Raw genomic sequence first — 27,359 nt, 5'->3', positions numbered from 1 at the left:
CTTGATCTTTTTGAATGCATTTGTAAGTTTTGCTTTGGAAGGAACAAGTTCATCTATGTCAATGTTATAATTGCTCATTATCATTTGATGCCTCAGTCATTATGTGAACTGGCTTCTGGGAGAGCTTGACTTTTGGCAAGAAATTCAGTTACCAAATCATCAATTTTTACTAATTCTTGGCATATCAATAGCTCATCTATACTAATATAAAGAGGTAATGTTTGTATGCAGCAAGTAATCTCCAAAACTACTCATCCGATTTCAAAAATTCTTTCACCAATATTTAGAATGGAACTTCAGGGTGGACATAGGCTGTATATTATTTCGTTAAACATTCATATAAATTAAATTAAAAGATATAATCTAGGTTAAGGCTTTTATGTCTAACAGATGGCGCTACGAGTACGACGCCCTAAGTTTGCTTTTTTGTGAAAATGAACTAAAGCAGATCATCTTTTATCTATTTATATAAATAAAAATATAATGTTCGTTTGTTCCTACCGATTCCTTTGAAATTTTGACACAACGCTGCATTCGAATACGCACGTGTTTTTATATAATATACGTGTCGAAATTCCCCCCACTGAAGGGAGATGGTTAGGATTAAGGCTTACGGTAAAGAACTCTGCTTCTATTTATACTATTTTAGATGCGGGTTTTTGCGTTTTTGATTGCGTTTTAATAGGGTACGTCAACAGAATGTACACTAACAACAAATTTTTCGATATTCCCCCCGTGGGGGAGAGAGACAGGATTAAAGCTTACCGTGAAGAACTTGGCTTCTATGATACTATTTTGGATGCGGGTTTTTGCGTTTTTGATTGCATTTTAATAGGGTATGTCAAGAGAATGTACACTAAGAAGAAATTTTTCGAAAAATTCCCCCCCCACGGAGGAAGTGTTATAAATTTATAATAGATACATTTTGAGCCACAACAACGTGTGGCGGGGTTTGCTAGTCTTCAATAAAATCAGAGGTTGAAGAGTGACTTTTCAGTTGATTAATCAGTTCAGCCAATGGCCAATTGTCATCTGTATCAAAATCATTAGGGCTGTTTCACACTATGACTGACTGATCCGACCTGACCCGAACGATTTTATAATCGGACCGACTAGTAGTAAAAGCATTCACACTAAGTATGATTATATGTCGGTGGACGACTCATAAGGAACCAATCAACCAACGTGTTATAGATCAATACACTGGCCAATCATGGTAAGCTTTTTAAATTAAACAGAAAACATGGTCATCATGGAAAGCAATCGTGCGTTTAGATATATCGTGTCATTATTAGATTAGTCAATCACGTACCTTCAATGTTTGGTTTCTTGGAAATCTCCGTCCAAGAATTAATTTTTTTATGTTGTCTTTATAATCAGCTCACCGAATATCATAAAGCCACGGATATGTTCTGACTTCGTTTATTAAAGCTTCCGAGAAATCTATACTTTCCGCCATTTTCTAACTTCAACGTAGATTGGCTAAATCTAAACTCTGATTGGTTATAGCTTCGAAGCTCTCATTGGCTGTAGCTCACCGACTGCTCCGACCCGACTACAAATATTTAACTTTTCAAATCCGATTGGAACGACTAATCGATCGGCAGACTGCTGTTGTCATGGTAACACGACTTGGAGTCAGGCCAGTCGGTCCAGTCAGTCATAGTGTGAAATAGCCCTTAGATGTCAAATTGTTATCATCTGAAAAGTTGTGTTCTTCAACAACTTTCTTAAAGCAGTATGTAATTACAGTGTTTTCTCAAACAGTCAGAATGAATTGAATAGCATGCAAAGTGTCACTTTCTTTGTAATATCTTAAACGGTTCCTGAATCACTGATTACTTTTAACAGAAATTGAGCATCAGTTTTTCAATATTTGCTTTTGAAGATTTGAATGATGTTCCAGTCCAGTGATTAAGTAAATGCAGTTGTATTTGCTGTCAGGAATACCACTTTAACATTAGGCAAATGAAGATGATGATACAAGGAGTCTTATCCAGAAATAGAAGAATTTCTCAATTTTGTTAAAGTATTTGCTCATTAATTATTTAACTAGTTTTTGAAAATTGCAGACATCATCTACACTTACTTATTTTCTGTATAGTTTTTTAGAAAAGGCGATTCACTGTATCCTTTAAAATGTTTTGGATTCATTGCTTTGCAAAGTAACAAAAGGTTTCAGTTTTTCTCCTGTAGCCTTAACAGAAAAGAACTACTACTTTTTCTTTCCTATGCTAGTTTTCCATCCTTGGCTTTTTATACTACTCAAGCAAAAATCTTGTTAGACATTCTCAAAACAATAAACCTGTTTCATTAACATTAAAAATATTGTTTTCATTATACTCTTGAATAATTGTTGGTAATTTTTTCTTCCGTGCACTCAACACTTTCATGTCTACGCTTCTTGTTTCATCAGAGATGATTTTGTGTGTGGTGTCATATTGTTTCTTGTATTTCTCTAATCATCCATTAGAAACTTTAACATCTGTTAAATTCAACTTTTGTAAATATCATAGCTTGTTCTTTAATCATTGTTTCAGAAATAGGGATGCCTTGTTTGTTTGCCTTGATATCAAACCATTCATACACAAGTTTGTTCAGTTCTTCATTTGCTGATGTTCAAACACTACTTGATGTTCGGTGTCCAAAGGTGTAAGATTTCTTCTCATTTGTTTTTGATGCAGTTTACTGTATAACAGCTTTTGAGTCATTTGTTTGACAGTTTGTCAATAAAAAATTTCATTATCAAATCTTTGCAAAATTTTGGCTTTCTGCTGCCATGTCAGCTTTGATGATGGCAATGATGACAATATGATAAGATTATAAATCAAGATAGCTTTACCAACATAAACAGTGAACAATATATGTACAGTACTAGTTGTATAACTCAGTTTTCATAGTTACACAATAGAAAAATACAATAAAAAATTCAAAAAATAGAAATTAAAATAGCAGTTCATTACCAAATGAAGAGTGAAAGGCAGTTAGTATGTGTAGTCAAAGCAAAGCAAAAAGAAATTACCATTGGAATGTAATCAACTGAACTTTACTGACTGTTCTAAGAATGTAAACTTTCAATTAAAAAAAATTGTTTTACAAATTTTTATATTTACAGCAGTTTTTACAATTCTTCATCTATAGTATTGCAGTTAAAAATATTTAAAAAAAACTGATATACTACATGTAGTGATGTAACGAATATTCGGTTACTATTCGGTATTCAGCCTATTTTTCGCTATTCAGCCAAATACCAAATACCTAAAAACAGGAGTAATAAATAACAAAAACACAGTAAATTATCATTTTGGTATTTAACGTTATCAGGTTAGTATTATTTGTTTATATTTATTTATAACTTATAACATGCACAAAATAAAAAAGAACATAATATTAGTCACTTGTATTCACAATTTATAATTACAAAGATCAGCACACGTACACACCTATTCGTTCGAGAATCATCACACATCTGAGGGTCTGACCCTGCCTATCCTTCTTTTTAAGCGCTCGTCTTTGCTCTTCCCTTTCTCTTTCCTCTATCACTCTAGTCCACGTATGTCTATGCATATATCATAATACGCCCTCACGATACTTTTGATTTGTCACTTTTCTGTCATAGATTTCTCATTTTACAATTATGTGACTCGTAGCCTGGTGATAACGCAGAAAAGAGACAGATAGGACATCGGTATAAGTCACAGTTATGATTTCACAGATTTGAAACAGCTTGGTAGCCTGAACGACCCCAGGTTTTTGCCCATGCACGCTAAGTGACTATCATTACAAGCATTTAGCTTTCCAAAGTCTATGACAACAATTATTTGGCATTGACGGCCGTGAATTTTGGGCCAATAAACTGCCTCGACTTGTTCAATTATGTTATCAACTCAATTTCATATTTATTTTCACTTTGCGGTTCTTCTCTGTTCTTCTGTTATTTACATGTGTAGGTCATTTCATTGTTGTTCACATTTGATATCGTCACTTATCACATACTGCCATGACGCTCTTGTCTAAACTGACAAGAATTAACGCGATTGGTGAAGCGTAGTGACAGTGGGCCAATAGAGAGAAGGGTCCTTGCCATAATGCAGTTTGAGCGCCAATTTTCGTATGTGCGTTAATCAAGCCAAATAGTTTGGTTGAATATTCGGCTATTCGGCCACACTGCTGGCCGAATATTTGGTATTCGGCCTGATGCTGAATATACTATTTGTTGCAACACTAACTACATGTAATACTACAGTATATATATAGTACTTCATGTAAAATTCGTTTAAATAATTGTATTGTACAAGTTCTGTAAATGTAGAATATTGCACTGTTATGTGTATAGTACTGTACTTTCAGTTTAATTTACTTTAACCAAAATTTGACAAATTATTCTGTTGATATAAAGTTGTCTATTCTTTTTTAATCTGCATACATGCTGATTAATAACTGAAATGTATTGGCCTCTTTGTGCTCTCTGAGCGGTAAGGGGCCTAAAACCACAAATAAAAAAAAAATAAAAAAAACTGAAATGTATTTGTTAGGGAGGTGTTTTTGGCTCATGGGCCTTTTTCTCCTGGACTCTTATTAGAGATGTACTCAAACTTTTTATCAGAAGTCAACAGAAGGGTTATCAAATTCCATTTCACTCAAAAACAAGGGCATCAAGGAAATTAGGCTGCAGAAAAAAATTATTTTATTCAAAGATAATACAAAAAAATTAATCAAGGTAGTATTTCTCATCCTAGGACCAGTATTGACCAGCTTTTGAATGCCTTGCTTAAAGAAAGATGGCTTTTTAAAAGCAAAGAAGTCATTCATCATCTCTCTCTCTCTTTTTTTTTATTATTAAGATGATCTTGGAGGTATCAAAACAGAATGTTAAAAATATGGTGGATGATTAGCAGGTTGGTTTCTAGCCCAGTTGTTGCCAATGATGGATCATCTTACTGGAATGTGGTTTAATGCTATTTTGATGGAAGAAAACTCCCTTCCAGTTAACCAATGATGTCAAATCTCTGCTTCAGCCTTACATCCAAGTTATCAAGCATACTTGATAACCTGGATGTAAGGCTGAAGCAGAGATCACAATAAGTGTTACTGTCAATTGTTTTTTTTTTTCAACAGCATGTAGTGAATTTTATGTTTGTATTTAAGATGAACAAATCAACTTTATTGTTTTCATTAGTTCTTACTTTGAGGCAGTAAAGTTAACTAAAATAATTGCTGTTTGTTTTCAAACTGTTGGTTAATTAATTATGAATATAATTCTTAAATTCGCTGCTCAGTTTTCATGCTTCTGTGCTGTGGATTCCAGAACCTGCTGCATGCTATTAAAAGTCACCAAAAGCCAAGCATGACATACTGTCATAGTTTGTTGATCACTGGAAGAAAGCTTTTAATATATGCTTCACTTGAGGTCTTTTGAACAAAGAATGGTCACACAGACTGACCTCGATGCATGACTTTTGTTAACTGAGCTTTTGATTATACAAGGCATTTTCAGTCCACATTAACTTGGTTAATCAAGAATCTAATATATACTTAGAAATGACATGGCTAGAGCTAGAAGAAATTAACATTGGCAGAATTATATAAGATTTCTTTAATCAAAATGGAATGGATTTGAATACTTTGGGGCTATATGACAAACTGTGTGGCAGAGTAAAATAACAGCAGCCTTTCAAAAGGAAGATTTGCAACCAGCTTAAAAGGAGACAGAAAATAAAAATATGGTAATCAAGTGAAAAGAGGCATAAATATTAGAAAGTGAAAAATTGTAATAATCATATTACTGTAATCCAACTCATATCTATAAACCTTTTACCGGTGCGCATATTATCACACTCTACAACAGTTACAAACATTTTGTTAGGTGTATTAAATACTTGGGTCGGATGTCACGCCAACAGTGCTCGCATATCTGAACACCAACGTTCGGTGGCACTTGGCAACTGCGACACGGAACTCTCCAAATTGGTGATACAACAACACCACATAGTGCTTTGGAATTGAGTGGCAATATGGCAATACTCAAACGCTGTAATGAAGGGAGCTTGATATATATTTGGGAGGCCATCTTCACAAAACTGCTCTCCCCATGCAACTCCCCTACCCTTGACTTACCAGATGTCTGGATTAATTTATACAGGTGTTAAAAAATCAACAATAATTCTACACTCTTTTCTTGCACCTCCTATATGAAACAAGGCGCATACGTGTCGGCCTCTTTATGTTCATCTTATTTTTATATGTTACACGTGTTTTATGTATTTTAAATTATGTCCATGATTTTATATTTAAAATTTTAATGTAAACTTGCACTTATGGCTTTATTCTGATCGGCTTCTATACTGTCTATGTTAAGGTGCATGCGTGTCAAAATTGTACACGCATTTACAAAATGTTTTTAATTTAAAGTCTAAAATTTACTTGTTCTTAATAGCCATTCCAATAGGCTTTTATGTTATACATGTTAAGGTGCATGCGCGCCAATTTTTTGCATTTACAAAATAATTAATAGCCATTCCAATCGGTGTTTATTTGTTTAAAATGCATGCATGCCAATTTTAAATTTTAAATGTTTTTAATTCTAAAATTTAAATCTTATTTGTAATAGTTATATTCCAAAAACGGCTAATGTCATTAATGTGTAAATTTAAATGTTCTGTTCGAATTCTCTATTCAATTTTGAATTGCCTGAAGACGACGTACATATTTATGTTGAAAGCGCTTGCAAGATTAAAATATTTCTTTTAATTCTATTTAACGCCTCATAATCTGAAGTTTTTGATTGAGTTACAAACATTTTTGAACCGTTACAGTTCTTCTTCAGGTAACGATCCCCTAATGGAATGCAGTTCAAAATTGTTACGAAATACGATCCGGAACGATGTCCCGACCCGATGACGTCACTACGGACTTGCGCGTTCTGCATGGTGTGCTCTGTCTTAGAGATTTATCTATTAGGGCCTGCCAGGCCGCCGATAGAGCGATTTCATCTTTATAGTTAATGCAATTACGTCCTTTGCTCGTGTTTAGGCATATATAGATCGCCTCCAGCCATCTGAGTTGGTTCGTGCGGTGGATGGTGTGAATGACCTTTGCTTGAGAGAATATGGGTTCTATGTCGGGGTCCGACGAGTATACGGCAAGAGCTGTGTTGATTCTTTCATGGTTGATATCCGCTTCATGCTCTTTGATCCAGGTTACTAGGGGGCGTTTAGTTGATCCTATGTATCCAACTAAACGCCCCATAGTAACCTGGATCAAAGAGCATGAAGCGGATATCAACCATGAAAGAATCAACACAGCTCTTGCCGTATACTCGTCGGACCCCGACATAGAACCCATATTCTCTCAAGCAAAGGTCATTCACACCATCCACCGCACGAACCAACTCAGATGGCTGGAGGCGATCTATATATGCCTAAACACGAGCAAAGGACGTAATTGCATTAACTATAAAGATGAAATCGCTCTATCGGCGGCCTGGCAGGCCCTAATAGATAAATCTCTAAGACAGAGCACACCATGCAGAACGCGCAAGTCCGTAGTGACGTCATCGGGTCGGGACATCGTTCCGGATCGTATTTCGTAACAATTTTGAACTGCATTCCATTAGGGGATCGTTACCTGAAGAAGAACAGTAACGGTTCAAAAACGTTTGTAACTGTTGTAGAGTGTGATGATACGAGCACCGGTAAAAGGTTTATAGATACGAGTTGGATTACAGTAACATGATGCAGATATCCCACCATTTTTTAATCATATTACAGTGAAAACCTGATATATCTTAGGGAGAAATTTAAATAGCAGTATATGGAACAAAAGAGACATGCTCCCTTCTCGCAGCATGGAAATGAATTTTCATTCAGAAAAAAAAATATATATATATATATATAGTACAAAGAATATTCAATTTAAACTGAGACTTTTAATATCACATGCAAAATAAATAATACAAGAATTCCAATTTACTGAAGACAGTAAATGTGTTTTTAGTAGTAGTTGGTTTTCTGCTATGAGATATTCAAAAAGTCAACTAAAATAGCTGATGCATGTATGGAACAATGCATTATAATTAATTCTTTGTTAAAGAAGACATTAAACTGTTACTGGTGACTTAGATGGCTTCAAGCACAGTACAGTAATGAGATACTCAGTCACAGTAAAACATTCAAATGGTACAAATGATTTAAGGAAGGCTGCACTTTTGTATGTGATGAGCCCAACCATGATGGTTTTTCACTATTATCAATTGTTCTCTGAATATTCAATGGTTAGAGCATCTGATCCTTAATAATTGACAAATAACAATTTATGAAGTTGCAGCATAGATAAATCTTTTTTCAGGTGATGTATACACATAATCATTAATAAACACATTAAAAACACTTTAAAAATTAAGAGAATCTCTTAAGATTCTCTTAATTTAATTTCTCTTAAATTTGTAGTATGAGAACTCAAATGTTTATAGTTCTCTTAATTTCTTGTTGCTGGATAGAACTTAAGTTTTCTGGTGTGTTTAGATAAAAATACATTGTGTCTTAAGACAACATTTTTCTTTCAACTGGAACTAAGATATTGCAATTGTGCATTTGCTCTAAGAAACATTTTGGACAAAGAAGACCAGGATTTTCTTGCATAAATCCTCGTGTGATAAAACTTGGGTACATCATACATGCTGAAAACAAATTGAGCATCAAAATAGTGAAGGTTTATTGTTTCACCTCCACTCAAGAAAATTTGAGCAACTGCATCTTCTGTGGACAAAGTGATAATAAGTTTGTTTTGGGATAGGAATGGCATTATCCATGTTGATTTACTGTCCCATTGTGCTTCCATCAACAGTGTTTACTACTATTAACTTCAACAAGATATTCATAAGCTTCTATAGATGTTTAAGATTGATTACTCTAGATGTGTCTCATTTGCAGACAGTGCACAACACAACACCATACTGCTTACATCACTGCTTCCAAGTTATAGGAACCTAGCTAACAGATACTGCCACATCCTTCTTACAGTTTTGATTTTGGTCCCTATGATTAACTCTTTAAAGCTATAGCTAGAAAGAAAGCTTACATTTTAGCCATGCATGAGAAGATACAGGAAGCAGTTCTATTACAGCTTTGACATAATGATAAATCTTTGTTTTGATGGAATCCAGACATTTGTGAAATGTTAGAGAAGTGCATGCATTTAGTCCAAGATTATATCAAGAAATAAATGCTATTTTTACTCCTGTTACAGCTCTCTGTAAATTCTGATTAACAAAAAATACTTTTCCAGAATAATTGTAAAATTTTGTTTTAGTTTTATTATTTATAACTAAATACTATTAGTAATGATTTTTGTCTAATAATATCTATTTTGTACAGAGTTATTTTTAAGCTATTGTTGCCATAGTCAATTATTTGAAGTGACGATACATTTGGAGTCTATACAACATAACTTGATAATTCTTGTCCAGTTTGTTAACTTGCAAGTTAACAAACTGGACAAGAATTAAAAGAAAGATTTTTGCAATCTTTTAAACATACTTTTATAATCACTGGAACAATCAACATTGGCAGAAAAGTTTTTTTATTTTTGTATAAATCTTCAATGGTGTATGTTTAAATATCTTTTTTATTTAAAAAATATACAATCTGTTTGCAAAATAATATAGACTTAATATTAATCTTGGGAGGGATATTTTTTGACCAATCACCATACTTTTCCTCTGTTATATATAACAGAGCTAGAAAAGTAAAATTTATTACAGAGTATCTATTATATAGTGATTACAATTATTACAGAGTCTAATTTAAAACTATACTATATGTCAAATATTTTCTTGTTGTAATGCAATTGCTTAGATTTTATAAAGATAAGATTAATAGGTTAGATAAAGCCAGGATTCAGATCATATAATTAAAATTAAAAAATTTTTTACTTTTACATATTGGTTCAATGATTATATCATTAGATATTTACATTAAGGAACATTATGCATTATTTAACAGGGATAATAAATACTAGTACACTTTTCAACACATTCTCTAATTGAGGGTGCATTGTGGGCATTAATTACATTGTTCAATCCATCTGCTCTAACAGATAAACAGTATATCAATTAATTAATGCCCACAATGCACCCTCAATTAGAGAATGTGTTGAAAAGTGTACTAGTTTCAAATAACTTTTATAAAATAGGATAGACAAAACTTATGATGCAACTTTTAACTCAAAAAAGAAAAAAAACTCAGTTTTTTTGTGTTGTGTGAAATTGGAACATGTTCCAATTTATGGTTTATTTGTTGTTTTTCTGAAGATGATATTTTGAGTTTTGAAAAAAATTTTATTTATTTAACACCAAAACACTGAGTCTTTCTTTCAGAATTTATATAGTTTCTATAGTAAAATTAGTTTTTTTTTTTTTTTAATTTGATCGATAAGATAACCCATAAAATTCTGTTTGATGATTAGTTAATTTAAAATTTAAAAGTCTATAAATCTATTCTGTGATTCAAATACAATTGAACCTATCTATCTCAAACATGTTTATCTTGAAATTTATTTTTCCTCTGCATTTTGTGTCTAAATTCATTACATTTTCCATGTTTAGCTCAAATAATTTTCTCTCATAACCTTTATCACAAATTATGGATTGAAGTATCAATTACAACTCAGTGCTTGTCAACTACATTTTGATGGTTAAATTGTAGTTGAGAAACATCTCTTGCAATATAGTACATACTGTAGTTGCAATTAAAACTGCTTTTCTCATTGGTTATGAGTTTGGCTTGCATCTTTTTGAAGAAAGTCAGGCATCAGAAACTATTAACAAACTATTTCTGTTAAGGTATGCTAAAAATGTTTTATTTATACTTAATATAGGTATAAATAAAATACTATATAATATACCATACATATTATATTAATAAAATACCAACCTGTTTACTTTGTACTTTGTTAGGAACTTCTATATCTCAAAACCTATCTCAAATTTTTTTCTCATTCTTGTGAGATTTGAGATAGACAGGTTCAACTGTATATTCTGTTTATTGGTAGCTGATGGTGTCCTAGAAAAAGCTGAAAATATTTCTATATTAAGGAATTTTTAGCTTATCCTTAATAAGCAGATATTTTGACTTTACACTGAAATATAGTATTGAACTTTATCTATTTTGAAGATAAAGTTTTAATTTTTCTTGAATATTCTGTACAAAAAGTCACACAAATACATCTTTTGTACTTTTCCAGTTTTTGTATTTTTTATATAATTTTATCTAAGAAATTCCAGCTTTTAAAAGGTTTTGTATTCTGTACAAACTTTTGCGAAGACAAAATTAATGGAAGAAAAAATTTGCATTGTCAATTTCTCTCTAGATTTTTACATAAATTTATAATACAGAAAAACTACTCAGAAAGTCAACCAAAAGACAGCAATTTTAACAGTTGCATGAATGTTTTCATCTACCTTCCAATAGACATTCTCATGTGGAATATTACTATTCTATGAGAAAATTCAACATTTAGAATCAAGCATGCTGCATAGTAGATGTGGTGCCTAGCTATTGGTGGATACATATTAGATCATAGAATTTATGTCAGATAGAACATCATCAGCTAGATGTTGATGAACATAAAACTTCCAGTTGAGAGGAACGACTCCACATCCTTGTGGTTGATGGCACAATTCCTTACAGAAGTCTTGTAGATCTCATACTTCTCCAGGTGTTGTAAAAGCATCCTTTTTTCATCTATCCAGCACCTGGAGAAGTGTGAGATCTACAAGACTTCTGTAAGGAAATGTGCCATCAACCACAAGTATGTGGAGTCGTTCCTCTCAACTGGAAGTTTTATGTACATCAACATCTAGCTGATGATGTTCCATCTGACATAAATTTTATGACGTAATATGTATCCTCCAATAGCCCAGGCATCATATCTACTACGCAACATGTGTGATTCTAAATGTTGAATTTTCTTGTAGAATCGTAATATTCCACATGAGGATGTCTACTGGAAGATAGATGAAAACATTTGTGAAAATGTTTAATTTCTGGAATTTGGTTGACTTTCTGGGTAGTTTTTTGTATATCCAGTATTATGCTGCTGTTTTTTTATAATACAGTTTGTCTAATGTGGTTTATGCAAAACATAAAAATCTTTATATTATTTATTACTTAAATTTATGTATAATATTGTCATGAACTGAATTAACGAATTTGTAAACTAGAAAAAAAGAGTTTAATGAGTTTTTTATTGATTTTAGATTTTTACTTTCCCAGTTATTATGTATCGTAACAAGGGAAAGTATTGGAATTGTCATATTTGACACTTTAGGTTTTTTGCAAATCTCCATGTTTTGAGACTCCCTGAACCCAAAAATATCCAAAAAACACAGAAAAAAATTGTGTATATGTTTGAGTTGACATCTATTTCATTTAATATCTCAAAGATTAAGAAATAAAATTTGGTATGGTAGCTTGTAAATAAGTGCCATTGATGCTGTTAAAGTTTGAGGTGGTGGAAAGATAGAGGGAGGTCATGTATTGTATCTTGAGGGGTTGGACTTAAATGAAGATTTTACATATTATTAGTACTTACAATTTTTTATAAATGTCATCCCTACCCTCAAAAATAAGCATTTTGCCATTTTATAATAATTAATAATATAAAAAGTTTCTGGGCTGCAATTTGAAAAAATTGTAGACTTATAAATTCCCACTGTCTGCCTGTCTGTCTTTCCCTAATTTCAAGAAGTTAGATAGATGAAAGCCAGGATCCGATATGGAAAGATTAGGGACATGAGGCTCTGATTAACTATATATGAATGAGGCAAACTAGAAGTCATGTTATTACAATTCAAAAATTTTTCCCTGAAGGGGGTTTGATGACTAGCACGACTGTTGCTAACAGGAAAGTGTGGTGCACAGAGGCAAGACACTACTGATTTGAGGTAGAGAACATATATTTTAAATTAAATAAATTAAAAATTGCAGCCTGGCATTGTGATATCTCGATAAATAATTGCTGTTGTTATATAAAACATGTTTATTGATATTGTTGTATTTAACATTTAATGTTGTATATACTGGGACATTAATAAGTGCCAATAATTGTTTAGACTCAAAAAAGTTTTTTAATATACTAAGTGGATGTTCATATGTCAGGAACTAACTGTATATAAAATACATTTTTATTTTAAAAGATTCCAATTTTTATACCCATTACATACTAAACAATTTGATAATTAAACTGGTCTTGTGAATGATTGTATTAGTAAAGAAATACAATATATTTTAAATGATAAAATAATTTTTAAAATTTAAAAAAATAGACATTTGTAATTTTCTAGCAAATGCCTTCAAATTTTTGTGGAACAATTGTGGAAGGATTACAGTGTGCTATAGAATATTAGTTGGGAATCATTGGTCTCAGCTGATAAATTGTATATCTTGATAATATCCTGACCAATAAATCTATTAATCAGTGTATTTGAAATGAATTGATATTGTATTACCTATCTATCTCAAACATGTTTATCTTGAAATTNCATGGATGAGCTGTGCAATTTTCAAAGAATGATTCCATGAAGTATTTGTTCCATCAGTTGAGCAGTTTTTAAAATCTAAAAACCTGCCAAGGAAGGCTATTCTGATTTTGGACAACGTGTCTTCACACCCAGACATTGAAGAGTTAAAAAATGGGGCATATGAGCAATGTTTTTACACCCAATGTCACAGCGTTATGCCAGCCAATGGACCAAGGAGTTTTGGTTAGTCTCAAGAGAAGATATAGGCACAAGCTGTTATCCTCCCTTCTTTCTGCAAACGATGATGGTCAAGGTCTTATCCAGAACTTAAATTAACCTATTGGATGCTGTTGGCTGGGTGGCAGATGCCTGGAACAAGTTAGAGTCGTTAACACTAGTTCATTCCTGGCAAAAACTCCTTGATCACGAGGGAAATGAGTTCACATGAAGGTGTTCTGTTCTGTCTACATCTACATATAGAAAGCATTTTCCAACAATGAAATCTGTGATTATCCAGTGCACAATTTTCATAATTATGTAAAATCTAATATTTAATATATATTGTCTCCTGACTGTTAACAAGCAAGCTCTTTGTGGGCATTTTGCAACCACAGAGCACAGCATGCTGAATAGATTTAACAAAAGTTGACATGGCAGCATTTAGCCAGGAGGCCATACCAAACTCCATCCCTTCAAACCAGCCATTTCAAGCATTCTGCTTGCAAGAAGATCCAATAGGAATATTGGGAACAAAAAGCTCTGACAACATGAGCCCAGCTGAAAGTACATCTTCAGTTAATGAAACAGTTTGCAGAAAAAAAGATACATTAGGTTTGAAAGCAATGTCATCTATCATTCATGCAGGTGTTAAAGATGACAAAGCTATAAATAATTGCTGTTCATCAGTGAATTGTACAGATGTTAGTCCTAATAATGAATCTCAAGTGGAAAATGTTTCATTAAATGCTAAAGATGGGTGTAATGCTGTAAGCATTTGCCAACCAAAAAAATCTGAAGAACCACTTCATCAATTAGGAAATGTTCCAAAAGATGGTGATACATCATCTATTACAGTTCCATTTGGTTGGAGAAGAATCATATCAGATGGTAGAATAATATATATCAGGTAAGTATCACTAAAGTTAATTATTTTTATTTCATAATTTTTAATAAAAAAACTTTTATTATACATTTCTATAATAGTGTGTTTTCAAAACTTATTTTTATTTAGATTTTTTAGAACAAATTTTGGTATTTTATATTATTCTTTCTTGTGTCACATTGCATGTTCCTAGATTGTGCTGCATTGCATAGTGTTGATTTGTAGCAAGGTCAAGAAAGCTCGCTACTCAAAAATTCAAAAGCAAAATTTATTTGATATAACCATTGGTTAAAATGTTACAATTAATTGCCTTTTTTTTTTGTTACTTTCCTTACATTAAAGCAGTGGTTTTCAAACTTATTTGATTTTCAGTGCTCTTGCTAAATCCAGATTTTTTCAAGGTGCCCATGTCAAATTATAACAAGTACAATTTTCAAAATAGCCAATATTTTTAAAATTAAGTAAAATTATAAAAATTTTATAACATTTCATGGTGTCCCTGTGAGGGAGCCACAGCACACACTTTGGAAACCACTTCATTAAAGCATTCTATTCAAGAATCTAAAGACAAACTTTAATATGAAATTAACCAAAGTAACTATTCTAAAAATTTTTAAATTATACTTTTTGTTAGTTTGTTACATAAAACATTTAATTAATACTATTCAAATGACAATTTCATGGTACAGTAGAGTCCTGAAAACTCGGCACTTGATAATCCGGCAGTCTGGATAACTCGGCCACACCCTGGCAGGGCGAAAAAACACTGCATGCAGACCTGTTCAAGGTCTCGCATTCCTTTGTCACACGTCACACTGCCCCTACTCCACCACGTGTCTGGTGCCGGTGTGTGCTCAGCTGTTCAGTCTACCCACAGCCTTTGCCAGGGTTAGTTGATTTCTTAACCCTGTTGCACAGCTCGATGTGAGTGACTGTGCATACTGTATTGTTCAGAGCTGCTTCAAAGTTTGTGGGTGCTGGATACTACTCTGCAATGGTATCTTCCATTAAAAGAAAACAAATGAACTTGTCTATGGAGCAAAAGTTGCGGGCATTAAAGAGACTGGATAAGGGAGAAAGTGTCAGTGCAGTGGCTAAGGACTTGGGTGTCGGCAAAAGTATGATTGGAGACTGAAAGAAGAAACAGATGGAAATCGAGTCATTGTGTGTTAACAGAATGTGTACAGAAACATTGAAAGAAAGGAAAAGTATGAAGGAAAATGACTTTAATGAGGTAAGTGAAGCACTTTACATTTGGTTTCACCAAATGAGAGAAGGGCATGCCAATTAGTGGGCCAATCTTGCAAGAGAAAGCCTTGAAATTTTTTGAAGAATTTAAAAAAGACAACAATCCTAAATTTGTCGCAAGCACTGGCTGGCTTGATCGCTGAAAGAAATGCTATGGAGTCTGGCAGCTTATTATTTGTGGGGGAAAACTATCTGGGGGCACAGAGGGTATGTCTCAATTTAAGGAAAACTTTCAGAAATTTATCGAAGCTGACGGGTTGACTGGAGAGCAATTGTACAATTGTGATGAAACAGAGTTAAATTATAAACTGTTACCAGCAAAAAGTCTTGCTTTCAAGGAAGAACAGTCAGCCCCAGGTTTTAAAAGGAGCAAGGAGAAGGTAACAATCCTAGCATGCAGTAATGCAACAGGTGAGCACAAATTAAAGCTTGGTCTCATAGGAAAATCAAAGAAACTATGTGCATTTGAGCATATTGAAATGGATAAACTTTCAGACAAAAACTATTATAGCACAAGTAAACTGGAACTTATATATGTAATAAACACAACAATTAACACCTAAATGTTAATTCCAGCACTGAATGAACAGAAAATTTTAATGCTCAAACGTTTTCGGCCGTCTTTTAGAGGCCCTCTTCAGGATGAAACACAGAAAAAACAGTTCTATCATTTTAAAGGTTCGAATACAGCCGTGTTCCAAATTTTTAAATATTTAAACAATGTATCGTACGATATAAAATTTATGTTTACAACATCAAAATAATTATTTTAAAATAAAGCTATACATAAATTACTATTTCTAAATATTTAAACAATGTACCTTACGATGTAAAAATCATTACGTTTACAACATAAAAATAATTATTTTAAAATAAAGCTATACATAAATTATTATAGCATTGTAAAAATTAGCGTGATATAAATGATGTGGAAATTGTTTTCTTTTGCAAAGCAGAAAGATGTAAAATAATTACACCTACAATTATAGTTGTGCTTTGTGGCACTGTAAATAGTACTTCCACAATTGTGGAATTGGAATATAATCGGAGTTAATGCAATTTCCTTTGATGGTTTCTATATAAATCTCCATAGCCTCCAACGAGCATAGATAAACTTTCAGTTTGGTACCGAAACCATCACATGCATGGATGAGCTGTGCAATTTTCAAAGAATGATTCCATGAAGTATTTGTTCCATCAGTTGAGCAGTTTTTAAAATCTAAAAACCTGCCAAGGAAGGCTATTCTGATTTTGGACAACGTGTCTTCACACCCAGACATTGAAGAGTTAAAAAATGGGGCATATGAGCAATGTTTTTACACCCAATGTCACAGCGTTATGCCAGCCAATGGACCAAGGAGTTTTGGTTAGTCTCAAGAGAAGATATAGGCACAAGCTGTTATCCTCCCTTCTTTCTGCAAACGATGATGGTCAAGGTCTTATCCAGAACTTAAATTAACCTATTGGATGCTGTTGGCTGGGTGGCAGATGCCTGGAACAAGTTAGAGTCGTTAACACTAGTTCATTCCTGGCAAAAACTCCTTGATCACGAGGGAAATGAGTTCGTTGAACATGATGATGCAGAAAATGTAAACTTACCCGACCTCCTGAAATGAATTCCTGGATGTGCAGAAGCCAATTAAAATGACGTCAAACAGTGGTTTCAGAATGATGCCAAGCAAGACATTATGTCTGATGCAGAAATTATTGCTGCTATCACAGTTAATGAAAAACTGCCAGAAAATGATGAAGATGTTAACATTGAGGACTCCATCATACAAGCTCCTAAAATATCACATAGTGAGGGACTAAGGCTGTCGAAACTGCCCTTCAGTATTTTGAACAAGAAGGTGCATTGGTAATGGACTTACTGTTCCTTTGTCGTGTTCATGATGAAGCAGTAAAACACAGAGTGCATTGCGGAAGACAACAAGACATTATGCATTTCTTTAAAAGAAAGTAGCCCGTTTTTGCAAAGTTGGCTAGTTAATTTTCATTATAGACAGCTTTATGTCTCATAAAGTATTTTTCAGTGGTCTGTCTTTTCAGGTAAATTACTGTACACTGTGTATTAATTAATTTTCATTTTCATGTAGTAAAGGCTCTATGCCTTCATAAAGTATGTACTTTTCCTTTGTTTAAGGGTATTTGGGCAGTTTATTTTCTATTTTATTCTCAAGCAAACAATACATACAAGTACAGTACAGTATTTTCTGAGGAAACACTTGTACTTGTTCTTTTTTTAACCCCATTCCCGATGACCTGGTATTTTCACAAACTCGGCCACCCTTCGTCCACATTAGGCTGAGTTTTTGGGACGCTACTGTATTCTATTTGCTATCCTTAGCTGATCCAACAATTTGCAAATAAAATTTGCATGCAAATCTTAGATTATAACAGTCTCTAAACCTTATAAAAGTTAAAACTAAAAGAAAAGAAATAATTAACCTTCAATCTAAGCTTTCATGAATTAGTCCATATATCAAAATCACACATACAAATTACTTTGTTGCATCTCTATCTTGGCTGTTAACACTCAAAATAACCGTGTTTTATTATCATTTTTGAAAAAGTTGAGAAAGTAAAAAATCTTATACTACATAATACAAAAGATAGCATCTTTATTTATAATCAAATTGAAAATAGCTAACAAATACATCATTTCAACAGTACACGAGGTGAAAAACTGAAACAATGGACTTATTTACATACTGTCAGGAAACAACAGATCATTTATAATATAAATGCTTTGTTAATAATATCTAATTCCAAAACTATATTCTAAAAACAAATTACCTTTTTAAAATTTTTAAATCAAAAGATTCAAAATTTGTTTTTACTTTTTACACACTTCAAACTTTTCATTTCCTATGTTTTGCAAACTTTGCTTATTTCTTACTTTTGCATAATTTACATTTCTCATTTGAAATCATAATCCATTTAGGCTGTGCTGTTCCATAAGCTATGCAACTGATATGATGTAATGCCATATAGCATTGGAACACAACACGCAATGTGAGATGAGGGAAACCAAATTTTTACTATAAGCCTAAAATTATTTAAAATTTGAGTGAAAAAATGGTAGATTAATGTTCATTTGTACCAGCAAAAAATAATTTTTCATTCTTAACTTTGGGGGTAAAGTTGATTTTGAATTAAGCATAAGATTTTGTTGCACTGTTATTTTGATTAATAGAATTAAGAAATTCAATTGTTTTAATCTGAAAACTGATTAGTTAATTGAGTTGAGTTAAAGAATTTTAAACTTATCTTTTAGACAGAAATTTTTATTAATGTAAATACAAAGAGCTTTCAACAAAACTTTTAAATTATTGTACCATCAAATTTATGTAGTTGATAAAATAAAAAATGATTTTTAACAATTGTTTAAAATTATATTTCATTAAGAAAATATGATTACAAGTAAATATCTGTTAAAATCTGTTATTTTAAAATTATGAAAAAATTTATATTTTTCAAGTAATTTTTTGAGCTATTTTAAAAATCTTATTACTTTGCTTAAATCAAATTCAACAGTTAGCTTACAGGAAGTTGTTTAAAATTTAGCATATCCCTACATTCTGCTTTGATACAAGTTTTAAGTGAGATTTATACAGTGGTACCTCAGGATACGAACGCCCCAGCATACGAAATTTTCAGGATACAACATGAAATTCGAACATATTTTTGCTCCACGATACAAACAAAAACTCACCATACGACGTTACATTAGTTCGCAGCGCCATTTTTTATTCACTTCTGTTCATTGGTCTCAGTCTGGGTGTTTGCTTCGTCGTGGAAGGATCTCGCTCGATAAAGGAAATCTTGAGGTATTAAACATTCCGAAAAGGTTCACACTGGCCGTATTGCTGCTCAGAGTAATGACATTTGCCTAAGTCATTTCAAAAACATTTTAAAAAGTAAGCAAAGCCAAACCTATTTGGATAGATATTTTACCAAGCGACCTCCATCCAGTGGAAGTGAAGGAAAAAAAGCAAAAAGCAGTGAATAAAAAATACATATATATATATAAAACAACTCTAATTTTTTAATCTTTTCTAAGTTATTTTTAAGTTGTTACATTATGTTATGTAAGTTAAGTTTTTTAGTATTATGTTCCTTTTTTCTCTCTTCTGCCACCAGTTTACACCTCCACCGTTGTCTATCCTCAAAGGAAAAGGGCAAATAAAACTACATTATTTTTATTAATTATTATTCTATTATTGTTATTTATACATTAACAACTACAAAACGCATTTCTCAGTGCTTTCCTTACTATAGTTATTTTTTTTTTAAATGTACTACTTAGCTTTAATGTGAGTGCATTTTTCGTGTTGGAACGAATTATTTGGTTTTACATGTAATCGTATGGGGAAAAATGATTCACCTTACTACATTTTCATGATACGATCTCAGTTTTGGAACGGATTAATTTCGTATCCTGAGGTACCACTGTATTTGAAAATTAAGCTCTTGCATAGATTTTATAAACCTCTAAACTTTATTAAAAAAAATATATTGATACAGAGTGGTTAAAAGAAGTGAATTATTGTTAGATATAGAATTTAAAATTTTAAAAATTAATTTCTGTTCTGTTACATGATTTTGCTTTGACTTAACTTATTTTTGTTCACTTTATTACAATGAACAAGTAATGTCTTGCCCCTGTCCATCATACATTTCCTGTTAATAGTAGAGTCATGCCGGCCATCTATCTAACTCCAGTTCGGAGAAAATTTTTGAATTGAAATAATGTTACTTCTAAACCAAACCAGAAGTTCGTATATAGTTAGTCAGAGCCTCCTGCCCCTAAGTTTTCCATATCTAGTCTCAACTTTCATCTATCTAACTCCATTCTTGAGATTAAGGAAGGACAGACAGGTAGATGCCAGTGGAAATTTTTAAAATATTGTTACAAGAACATTTTTAAATTTGTTCTTTAAGTAATCATTATAAATTTATATTACTCTTGTTTAAATATGTAAGTGTCAAAATTGAATATTCTGTGTAGACTTTCAGTTGAACCTGTCTATCTCAAAACTTTTTCCTGCATTTTCAGCCTAAATTCATTATATTTTCTATGTTTATGTCAAATAATTTTCTCCCAGAACTTCTATCTCAAATTATGGACTGAAGTATCAATTACAAATTCAAAGCTTGGCAACTGCATTTCCATGGTATAAATTGTAGTTGTGAAACATCTCTTGCAATATAGTACATACTGTAGTTGCAATTAAAACTGCTTTTCTCTCATTGGCTATGAGTTTGGCTTGCATCTTATTGAAGAAAGTCAGGCATCAGAAACTATTAGCAAACTATTTCTGTTAAGGTATGTCAAAAATGTTTTATTTATACCTATATTAGGTACAAATAAAATATTATACAGTATATCATACTTACCATTGTATTAACAAAATACCATATCTCCAATCAATGTTTACTTTGTACTGTGTTGAATAGCTATTTATTTATTTAGTTATTGCTATTCAAATACTCTTAAGCAAATTTTGAATATTTTACACGCAACAATTGAAAGCTTGCCTGGAATAACATTGAATGTCAGTTTTTAACTCTTGAGAAAAAGGCTAAAAATATTTCCAGCACATACATTAGATATTTCTGAAATAAAAACTGCAATATAATAATTATACAGTACCAGTGTAGTGCTGACAGTTTCATCTGCTAAAACTGAATACGGTAGAGCGTTGATTATCCAAATCAATTTGGGACTGGGGTTGTTCGGAAAGTCGATATTTCGGATAACTAATTATGTACGAAAAAATATATTAATTTATCCCATGTTGAAAATTTTATCCGTTGCATGTCGCTTCGTGTTGAATTTTTGTCGATGTTAAGCTTAACGAAGACTATTGTATTGTTAAAAATTATTTTTTACTTTGTACTTTGGCTATGTCTTTAAGGAAAGCAAAATGGTAGTGGAAGACCACTGGATGTCAGGAGTTAACATTCAATGTTTTTCCATAATCAGCATGGTACCTTTTAAAAATAAAAGAGAAACAACGATTTTTTAAGTACAAAACTGAAAATATTAAGATCGAAAGTATGGTCGAAAGTGTTTGTTTTCTATTAAATATTTAGTACTGAACTGTTAAGGTTTTTGAGTGTTAATTTATATGCGTTCCAGTATTCATGTAAGGTTTTTTAATTTAAGTGAAAATATTTTATTTCACAGCTATATTTTGTAGAAAAATCTCTCTGACTTCAATGACTTGTAGAAACTTGCTTAGTCCTCTCTTAGATATGTGAACATACTGACCAAATCTTTTTTTTTTTTTATTAGCAGTGGTTTATCGTAAGCAGGAGTGAGGTGAGTCTGCTGAAATCTATCAATGATCTTGATTTTTAGATTCTAATACATTTTTCTTCACAAGAGAAAACATTTACCATGGACTAAGAATGCTCTGTTATTTTTGCATTTGAATAGTCTGGGGACCATTGTAACTTGCAGTCACATAGATTCTGTGATTTTTAATTCCTTTGGTTTTATGGATAGTGGCTACAGGACACTGAAATATTTTATTTTGTTGTTGTACTTCATGAGTGTGAAAAGGGTTGTTTACTCTGCTCTTTTTGATTACTTCCATTAAATCTCTAGATATCACTGGGAAATAACAGATTTTCTATGTTCAATTACTGCAAAATTCCTGTCATGTGGTAAGGAATTATGGCCCATTGTTAAGAACTGATCTATTATTGTACAAGCTTGTTTCTTAGACAGTCCAGTTGTTGTTTTGGCCAATGCATCGATCAGACTGTAAAATGATTTTTTTCTTCACCTTCTTTCAATATAGAGTAATTTGATGTCACAAAATGAATAATGAAGGAAACTACTGTATTTCCATTGCTTCTTGCCTTCCAGTACTTTCATCTTCATGTACAGTCGATCCCCCCCTATAATGCGGTAGATACGTTCCACTTTATAAGAATTTCGTGTTGTAGGAATCCTCAAATACATGAGCCAATCACAGCCCAACACGTGTGCAGTTTACGGACTACGGCTGTTTGAAAGGTTTCTTCCATAAAATTAATCAATTCTAGACTAATTTGACTCAACATTTCCAAAATACATATAATTTTTTGGGAATAATCTGTATAATCTATGCTATAAACAAAAAATTGTAGGATTACTTACCGAGTGTGCACCGTTTGACCACGCCATTGCTTAAGCTTGTTTTCGTCACGGATCAGTGCACCAAACAGCAGCCGTGTTTTCTGATAAGTTATTTTTCTGTGAAAAATTCGTTGAACTTTGGAGACATCATTAATAGAAATAATTTTTAAGACTGTTGAATAAGAAATGTTTTTTTTACAAGAAATGTATAAAATTATAGTACTGTATTAGACTTACAGTACCTAATTTAGGCCTATATACTGTACAGACAATAGTAAACTCGACTTATCCGCCTAAATTCTTCGTAGCGTGTAAGTAGTTCGGCTGCTCATTCACTATTGGTCCAGATTCGACCAATCCTGTCGCGACATGAGTCGACGATGACGTTTTACCACATTTTACGAGTCTCTTTTAGCGTCTTTATACGAATACAGTCACGATTTTTTCGCCACAATATATGAATCCGCATTATATGAACCCACATTATAGGGGGGTCTACTGTACTTCATATGGCTGACTCCTGTAGCTGGTTACGTGATACAGTGGTTGTAGCAAGAATACCGCCTTTAGAAAACTGAAAAATGTATCAACTATGAGGAACAAACAATACCTGTTGAATGTCACAACAGATAACAATAATGCTTGATGTCTTCTTAGTAATCTCAGCATCCTTTCTTAGCATTTTATAGCTTATTGCTGCCTTAAAGTGATGTTTTTTTTACTTTTCTCCTCTATATTTTTCTCTGTTCAAGGATCCTTGACAGCCTTAAGTTGATTAAATACGTCATCATACAAACAAGGCTTCCTGAAGGGGAGATGAAATTCCATGTTGAAAATGTGGCAATAAATCCAATACTTTTTTCAATTAAAATAAAATATATATGCTTCTGCCATTCAAATAAATTAAGAGAAATTAAAGTACATTATTGCTTCACTTACACTGCTATTGTATGCTTTTTGAAAATCAGCAAGCATCCTCTGCAGAGTGAAGTCTAGGTTCAAATATTGTTGTCTTTTAGTACTTCCATGAGAATAATGGTTTTCCATTAAAGAGAAACCTCTGATGTGTTCCTGAATATTTTCCTTCATAAATGTCACCTCTAAGCCTTTAGATTTCTGGTACAGTTTGAGTATAATAGATGAATGAACATTTTCGATTATTTGTCCAGAATCTGCTTCAGGTTCACTATCGTTCCAAATATGGAATGTTAAGAATTTTAAATGTTTTTGAATAAAAATTGCCTTAACCAGTAATGAATTGATGATAAAGATTTGAATGAATGTACCCCAAAACTGTGTTTTAATGCTGTGGGAGAACTATTAGGGAAATTAGGGAATAAAATATAATTATTGATAAATATTATTATTGAATAAATTATTGAATTATTATTTATTATTAATTATGAATTATTAATTATTGAATAAATATTATTAGGGAATAAAATATAATTATTGATGTGTATGGTCTATACAAAAAAAGGATTAAGGAACATAAATATAAACATAAATGAAAGAAAATTGATTATATGTTTATTAATTTTTAAAATCTTTTTGTATTTTGTTATAATTCATTTATTTTAAATACAAATGCATCGATTTAATTTATTAAATATGTAGTATTCTTTGTAGTATTTGTGTTTAGTAGTTAAATTATTTTGACCCAATTGAATTTGAATATTTTTGAATCATTCCTTTATTATCTCTGCTCTAAATAAGTACTCTATTTTTCTGAATGAGCCAGACTAATTGTTCAGAGTACATATATTTTTTTTCTGAACAAGGGTCTGAAGTAGCTAGCTAGATTGCACACTTTTTAGTTGGACTAACTCTTCTAGATTGCACACTTTTTAGTTGGACTAACTCTTCGAATATTTCAAATTATTCGAAAATGGTTAAAAAATTTTGTAAAATTTTGCTAATAGAGATAATTTGTTAAGAAGATTATTTATTTGTAATCTTGATATGCTGTGTCAAGGCAATTTGGGCCGCCATATGCCTATTGCTGGGGTAGGCAGGACTCTTAAGCCTTGGTAGACAACCTGCCTAGGAGAAGGAAAACTCCAGAAACCGTGAGGAAGGCAACAGGAAACCACCTCAGCTATACCTCCCTTGTTAATGGAAAGCAGAAAACCTATTTATCATACTGGCAAATATGGGTCTCATCTCCAAGAGAAAGGTGTCATGCCTGGCAGGGGAAGTTATGGGTCTTCCCAGGTCGTCACCACACGAAACCCCCATAGGAAGACCCCCATAGGAAGAATTCAAATAGGAACATGGAATGTAAGAACCATGCTTTGACCTGGTAAGTTGGAAAATGTCAAGAGAGAAATGAAGAGGCATAATTTGGATATTCTTGGGCTTAGTGAAGTTAGATGGGAGGACAATGGTGATTTTTTTAGCGATGAATTCAGGGTTATTTATTCTTGTGGAACTAAAGGAAAGAATGGTGTAGCATTTATTTTAGGTGAGAAGGTAAAAAATTCAGTTGAAAGAATTGAATGCAGAGGTGACAGAATTTTAATGATTAAAATAAAAAGCGATCCCATGGATATGATGATATTTCAAGTATACATGCCTACTGGAGACTATGACGATGAAGAAGTAGAAGAAATTTATGACCAAATTGAAGATATAATAGAAAATGATAAAACTAAGAAATGCCTAATTGTTATGGGAGACTGGAATGCATCTGTAGGAGGAGGAGATGGAAAAATTGTGGGCAAGTTTGGGCTAGGAAATAGGAATGAAAGAGACGAACGACTAGTTGAATTTGCTACCAAGCATCAATTAATAGTTGGTAACACATGGTTCAAACAATCCAAACGTCGACTATACACTTGGGAAAATGCCCGGAGACATTGGAAGGTATCAAATAGATCAGGGGTGGCCAACTTTTATGTACAGAAGATCTACTTTTTATCTTAAAAATGTGTCGCGATCGACTTGTTGTCTTAGGGTTAGTCTAGGTGATGAGGGGGTGGTGTGAAATGCATACTATGTTTAAATAGGTAAGATAAGCCACAATTTAATTTGAAACATGAAGAAAAGGTACATTGTAAACAGAATAAAAATTGAAACTCAACTTTTGAGGACCACCACTTCACCCCTCCTCTTTCTACCGTGTCCCGACTACTCCCTCTGTCCCTCTTCCCACCTTTTTTTTTGGTTTTACGATCCTTTGTCTACATTTCTTATTTCCCTTTTACAACTGTACGCAAATGAATATCACATGGACCGACAAAACCGCATCTGAGGAAAGATGCGATGGTCCAATATCACTACATTTGTGTTTGCGCGTTACGTTTGGTTACAAGTGTAACACATTAATTCAAGACATCGCAAGCGATCAACCAAAATTGGCTTCGTGATCGACAGGTCGATCGCGATTGACTTGTTGGCCACCCCTGAAATAGATTATATTCTTATTCAAAGTCGTTTTAGGAATGCAGTCAAGATAATTCGGACATATCCAGGAGCAGATGCAGATTCTGATCACAACTTATTAACTGCAGATATTGTGATGAAATTTAAAAAAGTTTTGAGAGCCAAAAGAATAAAAAGATGGAATTTGGAAAAGCTAAATGGAAATACTGGATTAAATTTTAAAGAAAACCTGGAATATAAATTAAAAGAACTTCCATATGACTTTGACTGTGAGTTTGACCCAAACGAAAAGTGGAAAAGAATCAAAGATACAATAAAGAAATTGGCTGAAATTTTTCTTGGATATGTAAATGGTGTTAGAATAAAAAAACCTTGGGTTACTCAAGAAATGATTGAGAAAATGGATGAAAGAAGAAATTGGAAAAATATAAATAATGAAAAAGGGAGAATGATGTACAAGAAGCTAAATAATGAATTGAGGCGTGAAACTGGAAAAGCTAGAGAAGCTTGGTTAAGTAAGGAATGTGAGGAAATCGAAGAACTGAACAAAAAAGGCAGATATGATCTATCATACAAAAAAGTCAAAGAACTAACAAATGATCGCACCCACCAAATTCTGAGTATTGAAGACAAAGATGGAAAAGCACTTTTAACCCCAACTGATATAATGGGCCATTGGAAAGAATATATTGGAGATCTCTATGGAGAGAACACCAAACCTAAAGAGTTAAAATTGGAAAAATCTTCTCAAATAGCTAATGATGAAAGAGGACCTATTATCATGAAAGATGAAGTTGGATTGGCAATTAAAGAATTGAAAAACAAAAAGTCAGAAGGAGTAGATGGAATACCAGCTGAATTTCTAAAAGGGTTAGGCAAGGAAGGAATCGAGAAAATAACAGACTTATGCAATCTCATATATAAAACAGGAGAATGGCCTGAAGACTTTGCTCAAAGTATTTTGATACCTATAC

At 32.6% G+C, this 27,359-nt stretch overlaps 2 protein-coding genes and 1 pseudogene across 2 annotated transcripts in view; all 3 read left to right on the top strand.

Annotated features, from left to right (window-relative positions):
- LOC111626067 (mucin-17-like) overlaps window positions 1-27,359 on the top strand; it is a 105,026-nt gene that overhangs the window by 5,820 nt on the left and 71,847 nt on the right. Inside the window, exons 3-5 of the mRNA XM_023369355.1 lie at window positions 13,959-14,645; window positions 25,365-25,798; window positions 26,451-27,341. Of these exons, the coding sequence (XP_023225123.1) occupies window positions 14,170-14,645; window positions 25,365-25,798; window positions 26,451-27,341 (1,801 nt within the window). The 5' untranslated portion in view covers window positions 13,959-14,169. The remainder of the gene's footprint in view (window positions 1-13,958; window positions 14,646-25,364; window positions 25,799-26,450; window positions 27,342-27,359) is intronic.
- LOC111626346 lies at window positions 24,700-27,359 on the top strand (annotated as a pseudogene).
- LOC111626342 overlaps window positions 26,507-27,359 on the top strand; it is a 3,161-nt gene continuing 2,308 nt past the window's right edge. The window contains exon 1 of the mRNA XM_023369676.1: window positions 26,507-27,341. Within this exon, the coding sequence (XP_023225444.1) occupies window positions 26,522-27,341 (820 nt within the window). The 5' untranslated portion in view covers window positions 26,507-26,521. The remainder of the gene's footprint in view (window positions 27,342-27,359) is intronic.

The sequence above is a fragment of the Centruroides sculpturatus genome, unplaced genomic scaffold (genome assembly GCF_000671375.1).
Source record: "Centruroides sculpturatus isolate CEXI.00-Female unplaced genomic scaffold, Cexi_2.0 scaffold22, whole genome shotgun sequence".
NCBI lineage: Eukaryota > Metazoa > Arthropoda > Arachnida > Scorpiones > Buthidae > Centruroides > Centruroides sculpturatus.
The sequence above is the reverse complement of the archived record's forward strand: the minus strand, read 5'-3'. Positions and strand labels throughout refer to the sequence as shown.